Source organism: Ruditapes philippinarum, unplaced genomic scaffold (genome assembly GCF_026571515.1).
Source record: "Ruditapes philippinarum isolate M1 unplaced genomic scaffold, ASM2657151v2 ctg253_1_1_1_1, whole genome shotgun sequence".
Classification (NCBI taxonomy): Eukaryota; Metazoa; Mollusca; class Bivalvia; order Venerida; family Veneridae; genus Ruditapes; species Ruditapes philippinarum.
Window position 1 is genome coordinate 129,739 of NW_026860756.1, and position 12,661 is coordinate 142,399.

The window sequence follows — 12,661 nt, forward strand, 5'->3', positions numbered from 1 at the left end:
TCCGCCCATATTACTGATACAATTTCTTCCAAAATTTAATTGCAGCATGTCTAGTTGTGCATATCGTCGGCATTTTGCAGTTCAGTGATTATTGTCAGAGCAAGAGGCGTGGGAGGTAGCTTGCACTTAGGTCACTCCCGTCATAAACAGGTTACAGTTTCTATTTTACAGTTTTTGGCAACACAGTTACGTTTTTTTTCTGTTTTGAACGTGAGTGATGATTACATCGTGACACGGATTTATATTATAAATCCGTGATCGTGATTACATCTGCGAATGTTTCTAAATTCAAATTTTCCCCATTTTCGTGTTTAAATGTTGAATTCTGCTTAAGTCGGTGCTAGGGGGCGTGGACGGTAACTTGTACTTTCCAGTACCGTCCATGAACAGGAGCCTGCACATTGCCGTGTTGGGCTTTCTTTAGGGATTCTGCTTATCTCTTTTTGAAAGAATAGTAAAATAATTGAATAATTATGTACTAATCAGTCAGTACAAAACTGTAAGAAGCAGTTAATCGGTATAAAACTGAAAAAGAAAGGGGAAAAAAGAAAGAAACAGTAAGTAGAGGAGGTGAAACTATTTGCAATACATGTTCTTTCCGCTAATTAAATTGTCCATTTCGAGTTTTGTTTAACAGCCGTGATCTCGTTTCACGCGAGAGTATTGTAACGTTATTTTAACGTCCATTGTTGTTTACAAATTTGCCGGGTAGGCCCAATCTGAGAAAATCCACATAAATCAAAGATGAGTAAAGCGCATCCACCAGAGCTGAAGAAGTAAATTATTGTGTTATAGTTTATTTATAATTAGCTATATTCGAAAGATACGTTTTAAATCTAAATGCAATAATTTGGGTGTGTAAAGAGGGAAGAATCATGTTTTCATTGAATTCTTTCTTATTTATTTAATTCATTTTCATGATTTTGAATTCGTTTTAGACTGTCCGTCGGTTTTAAATTTCAATCCGTGTTTTAAGTAAAATGGAGCAATGATGTTTATTTTCTGAGAAATTCTCCACTTATAAACATCAACCATCTGCTTAAACTTGCCTATAATCTATTTCTACAATGATAAAATAATTCCATCTACTGTCAAGTCTCAATTGTTAAATACATGCATATTATAAATTGATCATTTATCCAGTTTCGACCCAGTGTTTTTTTTCTCACTCTATTGGGAAGGGGGTCGGTGGGGGGAAAAGAGTCAACTCGGCCCTATACCAAGGATTTATATTACAGGGATCGGACACTCCCAGTTAACCCTATATAAATGCTTTAATATCTTGTCGTGCGCACGATAAAGGTACATCGATCGATAATTTACCGGCGCTAAGCGTAAATGTCCGTTCGCAACAGATACCTACTTTACAAAATACCATATAACTTTTCCATTTATTATGCGATTTTGGAAATTTAAAGTTTATTTTGAAGAAAAGTACTTGTTTCATTCAAGTATCTAATTTATTTTTTAAAGGTACAGTTTATCTGTCCGCAACGCAGTGAAGTAGACAATCATCGTAACAGTAAAGTTCTCTCGTGTGGCTGTCTCGATTCCGACCTTTTTAATGTCACTCGTATATTTTAATCCGTATATTTTAATTATTCTTTTTATTTGAATGCCTGTAGAAAGATATTTATGATACTTTTTAATGTAACACTAGAAAAACAATAAAAATCTTTACAGTTTGAGTCAGTATTTTGCGAAATAAAAGTAACTGTTGATTATTTTTTACACATCGCTTAAATTTCTTTCAAGTGTAATTACTTTTGAAGGGGTGTGATAATTAAAAAACTTTATTTCCAAACTTTCATTACCAGGTTACAAGTGATAATTGCAACACTCAATCTTCAAAAACAATAAGAATTTGAATGTATATTTTGTATATGCGCGGTCTTTAACAACAGTCCATGGCATATATGCGTTAAGAAAATGATTCTGAAGAGGATATATATAAATACAATGTAAATCTATTTTCTTTATTAACATTTATAAATGAAATTGAAAATATACAACTAAATTTGTATAGTCCTTTCTCTGAAAAATAATGAAAATAAACATGTGATAAATAAAACATTTGACGTGAATTGTTAAGGATAACCATGAAAAAATTATGTTTCAAAATAAAAAATAATATTATAAAACAGCTGTTCTCTATGCCAATAAAAGTTTCTTCCTTGCCAATCTAATGAATTCATCTATAGGAATGCTTGTCTAGAATGGTCTGAAAATATATTTGATACACTTATTAGTAGAATATTTACTATATTTATACTAATATACAGGTAATCAAATAAAAAATGTACAAATCATTTGGAAATAATTCACAGAAATAAAGACACATTTAAAACATGAATTTCTTTAAAAGTTTTTTTAGCAATCAAGAAACATTTTTTTGCAATGCCATCATTAAACCATGTAGAAAATAATTATCTTTATTCTGAATCGCGGTAATAATTCGTGCTTGAAGTAAAAGGGCGACGAAGTGTAGAGAGTATGCCTAAACAATAGGCGAATATTTTTTAAATTAGGTACTTTTTAACTAAGCGTTGCAGCGTTCTATCAGCATATTTTCATATATTAATACTTTAGCGACACAAAATAATACTGCATCAATACATTCATATGTGTATAATTTTTCACAAAGCTGCAATAACACCACATACTCCTGTGAAAATCTGTCATATTTCGTACTCCGCGCGTTCCGCCATCTCATTCTGTCCACCTTTATCCGATTCCGCGCATGCGCGTGACGGGACTTTAAGCTAAACGAAAGTGTCCGATCCTTGTAATATAAATCCGTGCCTATACCAACTCGGCACGGGTCAATTCGGCCCACTTTACAAAAATATATAGGCCTATAACGTATTTACTTTGCTTTGCATGTTGTTAAGGTAAATGAATAATGAGAAATATCTTATTATTAATATGAAATTAGGCAAAGCCTATGAACGGGGAAGTCGGTAAAAAATCCTTTCATTTTTCCGTTTTAAAGGTGTCATTCGGTATTATATGTACCCACTTCCGTTTTCACTCGGAACACTCGACGATTATTATTAATCCGAAAAGTTGAGATTTGTTCCGTTATCGGAGTACATCGCCTTTTATCATTGACTTACATTGTAAATGGCGGCGCCTAACTAGAACTGACACTGAAAATTTCATTGATATGTAAAGAATTCTATATATTTTTTAATTGTTTTTTTTTATTTGATTTTCTTTTAAATATACACATGTAGTCTATAGCCGGGCAAGCCATGCGGGCCCGGACTTTGACTTCCCCGTATTATATAATTATATATTGTACCTCTGCTGAAATAAAGTATATTTAGAAAAAAAAGATGTCTTGCAGATTTGATAAAATTAATATGGCCACAGGCACAATTATCGGACCTGGGAAGAAAAAATATGAACAGATTGATAAAGTAACTTCATATTTTTTCTTCCCAGGTCCGATACTTGTGCCTGTGAATATAGATATAATGAAAATGTGTTTCCTTAGATGCATTTTGTTTGTAAAGTAATTTTCAAAAAAAATATGAAACAAAAACGTGTTTACTTAATAGCATAAGCTTCTAATTAATTGCAGGTGGTCACTAATCAAATTCGAATGAATGAGTCAATCATAATTATCACCTAATTAATCGGTATCCTTAACATACACATTGATTGATAAAAATAGCCCGTGAGTCCTTTGATGTTTAAAAGTGGGCCGAGTTGACCCGTGCTGAGTTGGAATAGGGCCGAGTATGTTTTAGGGCTGAGCTGACCCGGATTCTCGGTGGGGCAGCACAAAATATCCAAATATTGCCTAAATATACCAAAATATTGTCCAGTTATACTAAAAATAAATGTTTCATACTAAAAAAGTGCTGTTTTAATCATGTATACAATATACACTTTCACTATTCTAAGATATAATTAAAAATACCCAAATATACATCTTCCTATCATAATTAAAAATACCCAAATATACATTTTCCTATCATTGTGTTTTGAACCAAAATACGTACAGTACAGTACATATGTACCCCATTAAAGCTATTTTTTAAACGCATTTATCAAAATTTTTATTCACCAATCGGTGTATGATTAAATACTCCAATTTGTGTATTATACACCAATTTGCGATATACTAGACCTGTTTACAGTAACTCTTACAGCCATAAAATAAAACATTCTTCGGCAGTTAGTTGCAAAAAACGATATTCATTGCAGGCTAATTCGGGCTGCTGTATGAGGGGAAAATTTTGGCTTTGAGGATGGAAAAAACATACTATTTTGAGGGGGAATGGCGCCAAATTTGATAAATATTTTGGTAAAGAAAATACTGGGACTTGTTCTGAATCATTTAACACTGTTCAATGTTGTTTTTCTAGAAAACAAATCATAAGACGATCCGCGCTACCAATTTAAATTAATATGGAATATGTACTTATAAATTTTAACCAGCTTAGTTTTTAGCTCACCTGAGCTTGCTCAGGGTGAGCTTTTAGGATCGGTGAATGTCCGTCGTCCGTCCGTCGTACGTCCACAACTGCTTGTGAACACTCTAGCGGTCGCATTTTTGCCTCAATCATCATCAAACTTGGTCAGGATGCTTATCTAGTTGAAAGCTCGGATGAGTTCGAACATGGCTCATCTCGGATGAAAAACTAGGTCACAAGAGCTAAAAATAGAAAAACCTTGTGAACACTCTAGAGGTCACATTTTTGACCCAATCATCATCAAACTTGGTCAGGATGTTTGTCTAGGTGATAACTCGGATGAGTTCGAACATGGGTCATCTCAGATGAAAAAGTAGGTCACCGGAGCTAAAAATAGAAAAACCTTGTGAACACTCTAGTGGTCACATTTTTGACCCAATCATCATCAAACTTTGTCAGGATGCTTGTTTAGATAATAGCTCGGATGAGTTCGAATATGGGTCATCTCGGATGAAAAACTAGGTCACCGGAGCTATAAATAGAAAAACCTTGTTAACACTCTAGCGGTCACATTTTTGCATCAATCATCATCAAACTTGGTCAGGATGCTTATCTAGTTGATAGCTTGGATGAGTTCGAACATGGGTCATCTCGGATGAAAAAGTAGGTCACCGGAGCTAAAAATAGAAAAACCTTGTTAACACTCTAGTGGTCACATTTTTGCATCAATCATCATCAAACTTGGTCAAGATGCTTGTCTAGGTGATAGCTCGGATGAGTTTGAACATGGGTCATCTCGGATGAAAAAGTAGGTCACCGGAGCTAAAAATAGAAAAACCTTGTTAACACTCTAGTGGTCACATTTTTGCATCAGTCATCATCAAACTTTGTCAAGATGTTTGTCTAGGTGACAGCTCGGATGAGTTTGAACATGGGTCATCTCGGATGAAAAAGTAGGTCACCGGAGCTAAAAATAGAAAAACCTTGTTAACACTCTAGCGGTCACATTTTTGCATCAATCATCATCAAACTTGATCAAGATGCTTGTCTAGGTGATAGCTCGGATGAGTTCGAACATGGGTCATCTCAGATGAAAAAGTAGGTCACCAGAGCTAAAAATAGTAAAACCTTGTTAACACTCTAGTGGTCACAATTTTGACTCAATTGTCATTAAACTTGGTCAGGAAACTTGTCTAGGTCATTGCTGGGAATAAATCGAACATGGGACATCTCGGATGAAAAACTAGGTCACAGGAGCTAAAACTAGAAAAATCTTGTTAACACTCTAGTGGCTACTGTTGTGATCCAAATATTCTGTTAATTGGTCTGAAAGTTTGTTTTGATGATTTCTAAGTCAAGATCGAACATGGGTCATCTTTGATGAAAAACTAGGTCACCCGCCCAAATATGGAAAAACCTTGTTAACATTCTAGTGGTCACATTTTCGACTCAATTATCATCAAACTTGGTCAGGATGCTTGTCTAGGTAATTGCTTGGATGAGTTCGAAATCGAATGTGAAACTAGGTCACCGGAGCTAAAAATAGAAAAAATCTTGTTAACACTCTAGTTGCTACTGTTTTGATCCAAGTATCCTGGAAATTGGTCTGAAAGTTTGTTTTGATGATTTCTAGGTCAAGTTTGAATATGTGTCACCTGGGTAAAAAACTAGGTCGCACTGCTCAAATATGGATAATCCTTGTTAATACTGTAGTGGTCACATTTTTGACTCACCTGTCATGAGACTTGGTCAGAATGCTTGTCTAGGTAATTGTTTGGATGAGTTTGATAAGTCAGGTGAGCGATCTAGGGCCATCATGGCCCTCTTGTTTAAAATTATTTTTATAAAAAGTTGATTTACTAGATTGATAAACAGTTTTCTGATTTACCAAAGTAAATTTGTTTTGATTCATTTGAAATACTGCAATCCTATCAGACAAAAAATAATTTCAAACACTGATCGGTGATGTGTATTGAAACTTTGTCTCTGCATTAGCCATCTGTACGTTTTTGGAACTTTACAGTAAATGGTTGTTTCTTTATTCCTGTGGAAATGGTTTAAAAAGTAGTTCAGTGATTGAGAGAGATGTCCCATTTATGTTAAAAAGTTACAAGTTTTTATTGATCTTTAAGATTTTATTGATCGTTTTCAGGGCTGAAGGGCGATTTTAGCCGGAGGATAGGGTTTGACCCCCAAGTGTCTGGTTATTATTTAACTATTTGTCTAAGAAATGATGTTGTATACATGTTAGACTACTGATACACAATGATTACTAACCTTTACTGATCTTAGACATATTGGTTTTAGGCCGAAGGATAGGGTGAACCATAGTGTCTGTTGCTATTATTTAAAATAAGTAAATTGATATTAAACTATATAAATATTTTTATACATTTGTATTTAGATAAATAGTAATTCAACAGGGTCTTAATAAGAAAAGTTTATTATATGACAATTTGAAACAGCTTTCAATTTTTATTTCAGGTACATGGAAAAGAGACTTGCATGTAAGTTTGAAGCTAATATTGGCTTATGGATACAATTATTTTCACGTTTAACTTTCTGTACGCCTAAAAGGACATAAAGAATTAAGTGAAACATGAACAAAATGTAGCTTTATATGAATCTGTAATTATGTAGACATTGTGATATATTTTTCTTGATATTTTGTTTAATTGATTATAGATCAAGTCATTTAAAGTTTCAAAATAAAACTGGTACATTGTGTCTAAGAAATGATGTTGTATACATGTTAGACTACTGACACATAATGATTACTAACTTTTACTGATCTTAGACATATTGGTTTTAGATGTCTCAAAGAAATTGAAAATGGAACAATTTAATTAGACACTCACAGAATATAATTTTGACCACCGAGTTATGAAAAAAATATTCTGTAGAAAAATTCAATAATATATATATGAATTTATATGATTTTAGTGAAGCTGAATGGTGGTAGAAGAATCAATGGTATCTTACGTGGGTTTGATCCTTTCATGAACCTCGTTATAGATGAGACAGTTGAAGAAACAAAAACAGGCGAGAAACATGCAATCGGAATGGTGGTATGTATACTATAATGTATTCCAGGCTTATATGATGCCTGTAGTTATTGTTAACTTAATAAGAAGCATCATAAAGTATGACAGTCACTTGATTTTTGTCCCCCGCCTTTTCGAAGAAAAAAGGGGGATATAGAAATAGGCTCTGTCCGTCCGTCCGTCTGTCCGTCCGTCACACTTTCGTGTCCGGTCCATAACTTTGTCATTTATGAAAGGAATTTGAAATAACTTGGCACAAATGTTTATTATAATAAGACGATGTGTCATGCGCAACAACCAGACCCCTACCTCCAGGGTCAAGGTCACACTTGCTCATTCAAGGTCAACATTGTGTATTTGAGGGTATATGTCGTGTCCGGTCCATAACTTTCTTATCTATGAAGGGATTTTGTAAATACTTGCCATAATTGTTCACAATAATCAGACGATGTGTCATGCGCAAAAACCAGTCACCTACCTTCAAGGTCAAGGTCACACTTTGAGGTCAAATATTAACATAGTCTGTTACAGGTTATATTTCGTGTCCGGTCCATAACTTTCTTATCTATGAAGGGATTTTGTAAATACTTGCCATAATTGTTCACAATTATCAGACGATGTGTCATGCGGAAAAAGCAGTCACCTACCTTCAAGGTCAAGGTCACACTTGGAGGTCAAATATTAACATAGTCTGTTACAGGTATATTTCGTGTCCGGTCCATAACTTTCTTATCTATGAAGGGTTTTTGTAAATACTTGCCATAATTGTTCATAATAATCAGACGATGTGTCATGCGCAAAAACCAGTCACCTACCTTCAATGTCAAGGTCACACTTGGAGGTCAAATATTAACATAGTCTGTTACAGGGTATATTTCGTGTCCGGTCCATAACTTTGTCATTTATCAAAGGAATCTGAGATAACTTGGCACAAATGTTTGTTATAATAAGATTATGTGTCATGCGCAACAACCAGACCCGTACCTTCAGGGTCAAGGTCGTACTTGTTCATTCAAGGTCAACATTGTGTATTTGAGGGTATATGTCGTGTCCAGTCCATAACTTTCTTATCTATGAAGGACTTTTGTAAATACTTGCCATAATTGTTAACAATAATCAGATGATGTGTCATGCGCAAAAACCGGTCACCTACCTCCAAGGTCAAGGTCACACTTGGAGGTCAAATACTTACATAGTCTGTTACAGGGTATATTTTGTGTCAGGTCTATAATTTTTTCATAGATCAAAGGATTGTGAAAATACTTTGCACAAATAGTCACTATAATAAGAGGATGTGTCATGCGCAACACCTGCATCCCTACCTCCAAGGTCAAGGTCACACTTAGAGGTCAAAAATTAACATAGTCTGTTATAGGGTATATTTTGTGTTGAATCTAGAACTTCTTCATAGTTCAAGGGATTTTGAAATAGCTTGGCACAAATAGTCACAATAATAAGACGTTATGTCATGCACAACACCTGCTCCCCTACCTCCAAGGTCAAGTTCACACTTAGAGGTCAAAGCTTAACATGATAGATTTTTAAATTCCGTGTTTCATTTTATTTTTTTAACAAATTTATTGTTACATTTGCAGATCTAGCATTGATCATAATTTTGGACTGAATGTCCTGAGATCCATACCTCAATCTTTTGAAATAGCAAAATTTTATGCTTCATATAAAACTCCCGGGGCGGGGGACGTTGGTAACTCTGTTACAAATTCTTGTCCAATTTAGTCGGGGGGAAAAGGGCTTTAAGACTGTTGTTTTTTGGAAATTTTATCCATAAAATTACTAATTTTGGAAGTAAAAAAGCTAGTGTAGGTTCAGATATTAGGGAAAACTTCATAATTCTAAAGAAACTTTACATTAGGAGGCCTCTTTTTATGTAGTTAAAAAGTCACTGCCTTCATGTTTTAACAAGTTTTGAGCTTAAGAAAAAGAAAAGTCGAATTTAAATCTGTTTTCTATTAATTCTAATTCTTGCAATCAGGTTTGCTATAAATCTAAAATGCTGAACTTTCTCTAAAACCTGTATCTTGCAAGGTTTACTGTTAAGTAGTTGGATTTTAGTTCTATAGCTCGCCACTGTTGTTGGTTTAAATCTTGCTAAAGATGTTGAATATCTTCATGTGAGAAATTTCAAGTCTCTTCCAAATCATATTTGACACTTCTGTGATATATGCTGGCCTGGCAAAGCAAAATTTACCCGTGTAAAATAGTAGTACAAGGTTAAGATACTCCTACAATAACCACTAATAGATATATAACAATAGTGACTATTGTTATACTTTTTATAGCTAAAATACTTTTTAAACCTGAAGACATTTGGGCTTTGTCCATCAAAATATCATGTAGCCCGGGGCGTACGTGGCCGAGTGGTTAAGGTCGTTGACTTCAAACCAATTGCCCCTCACCGCTGTGGGTTCGAATCCCGACAGGGACTTTTAATTCTTTCATGTGAGAAAGCTATCCAGCTAGCTTACGGAACGTCGGTGGTTCTACTCAGGTGCCCGTTCGTGCCTGAAATAATTCACGGAAGGGCACCTGAGGTCTTCCTCCATCAGTAAAGCTGGAACGTTGCGATATGACCTATACTTTGATGATGTGACGTAAAACCCAAACAAACAAACACACAAATATCATGTAGCCCAAACCAATTTTAACTAGCCTGAAAATTCTAACAAAAGATGTGGCCAGGTTTTTCAAATTAACTTAAATCCAAAGAAATTAATGCAAAGTGGTATCACTTGATTAACATTTATTTCTGATATTTTTAGACAGGGTGTACTGTAGACTGAAACTCAAAGGTCAAATGATTACATTTAGCTTACCCCTCTTGTGTCATAGCCTACTCTAAAAAAATCAATATGGATATCTCTCTCTGTCATTATAAGTACAATAGGCGTAAATGATTCTATATATAAATTATTTCAGAATATGTCATGCCAATACCTTAAAAAATCAATATTTCTCTCCGATGTTGCATACATATTGTACATGTATTTTTATTGGATCTCAAAACATTGCTAGACTGTCAGACTAGGATCCCTTCATTTTATGCTAGCCTGAACAAAATTTTACTAGACTGGGGCTCGGGCTTTGCCTATTTTTTGCAGACTGTCTCTGGATCTGTTAGATGGTAATGGTACATTTATTTACAAGCAATTGAATTATATATGTTGATACTTGTAATTTTATGTCTTATTTTAGTATAAAATGTATATTGTTTTTGCAGGTTGTACGTGGGAACAGCATAATCATACTGGAGGCTTTAGACAGGGTCTGATAGTAGGAACAAACTTTGAAGATAAAACATTCTAGTGTAAATAATTTGGTTTTCTCTAAAAGAGAATAGAATATAAAACAGCCTTGGGATCTGAACATTGATCAGTATGAATTGGAAACTGAAAAAGTAAAAAAAATTCAGGAAGTGATAACAGGTATGAGTCGAGTGACCAAATACAAAATAATTTATATTGTTTACACCGATTCATTATCTGATTTTAAAAGAAGAAAATTCTGACAGTGTCAAGATCTCATTGAAAGAACATCAACAACTGTTGCATTCTCCAATTTTAAACTTGTTGATGTGCAGATATCCGGCATTTCTGCAAACATTTTAAAAGATTTTTTTTGTTACTTATAAATCATCAACATTGCTACATGTAAAAATATCATCTGTTTAAGAAGGTCCTTCATTTTTCACACAAGTTGTATGTTGTTCATTCTTTTTAATATGTGTATCATGTTGTAAAATAGACATTCTTATTTGAATAAAATTAAAAAATCAAAAATGGTTTCCATGTTTATAACCCTGCATATAAACTTTATCAAGTGTCAGTGATTTAAGATGCTATATGATTTTAAACATTTCCGTTCTCAAATATTTTTTGCATTTTATGGGCATTGAATAATAAACTTTTGTCCAAGACATGATGTTGTATACATGTTAGACTACTGAAATACAGTGATAGATAACTCATACTGATCTTGGATGAAATTTTGTATTTTATTTTACTCATTTTTCTTGAGTGCTTGTAGAATCAAGAGGTCAAGGGTCAAAGTTTGATCGATACTTGTGCATGCTGTGCGTGGCATCAACACTTCTTTGAACCAGCTGCTCAGATTAATTCAAACTTGGCCTAGGGTGTGGCCTTGTCCTTTTTGGCTCCTGTTGAAGATTGTTCAAATTTATTTTTAAACCTTGAAAAGTTTTTGATATATTTTGCATGGATAATATTCTTCAAATACGTTGATCATTCTATCAAAAAATTTTTGAGTATTAATTTCTTTGTGGACTGACAAATGTCTTTAAAGTTTAACTGAACTGTCCTTTTCATTCTGGCTGAAAAAGTTTTATGTCCTTTAGCAGTAATGTCACAATTGTTTGGTTTTTCTACAAGATAATGTCATTTGAAAGAATATTGAAGATTCATGAATCTTTTAATTGCTGTGATGTGATATTGTAAAACTGTGCTAATTTCTTCAACACTACAGATTTTCTTTAAGAATGAATGCAAAAATAGTACCAAAATAACACTGGTAAATTGTGTCTAAGAAATGATGTTATATACATGTTAGACTACTGATACATAATGATTACTAACTTTTACTGATCTTAGACATACATGTATTCATTTTACCAGTTATGCGTATATGTTCAATTATTGGGTATTCGGTGTAGCTTTTTTTGAAGCATTTGAATGAAATACTCAATATGTTTATTCCTTACCCTGCTGATTGCAACTGATTCTACCCAATGAAAAAAGACAACTACTTTGGTTAAACAACACTTCTACAATTTGAGTTGTTCCCCTTTAGCTGTAAGTTTGCTATTGAAGCAAATTTGAAAAACATTTTTACTGTCTGCATTTCATAAGTATTAAGAAGTAAAACAATGATCTTCAACAACATCTTGTACCTTCACTTGAACAAAGTTGAAATGAATATACATAAAACATTATCAATAAGTATTTCATATAGATCCAAGCTTTTGAAATGTTTTTTGTTGTACTTTTGTTTCCTTTTTATGTCTCTGTAAAACCCTACAAATTTACAAAATAACTTAGTTCCTCATTGTTTATCATAAGTACACTATAGTCCATATAATATAAGCAAGTTGTTTTTCACTTGAGTTAATATAGTTTTTCTGCTTAAAAATACATTAATTTTTGATAAAATACAAGAAAA

The 12,661-nt window shown here is 33.6% G+C and overlaps 1 protein-coding gene across 1 annotated transcript; it reads left to right on the top strand.

The window, feature by feature from the left end:
• Positions 1-639: 639 nt before the first annotated feature.
• Positions 640-11,265, top strand: LOC132713291 (probable small nuclear ribonucleoprotein G). Its single transcript, XM_060695810.1, has 4 exons — positions 640-776; positions 6,909-6,931; positions 7,368-7,492; positions 10,707-11,265. The coding sequence occupies exons 1-4, from the start codon at positions 745-747 to the stop codon at positions 10,755-10,757; spliced, it is 231 nt and encodes a 76-aa protein (XP_060551793.1). The 5' UTR covers positions 640-744; the 3' UTR covers positions 10,758-11,265.
• Positions 11,266-12,661: the final 1,396 nt, after the last annotated feature.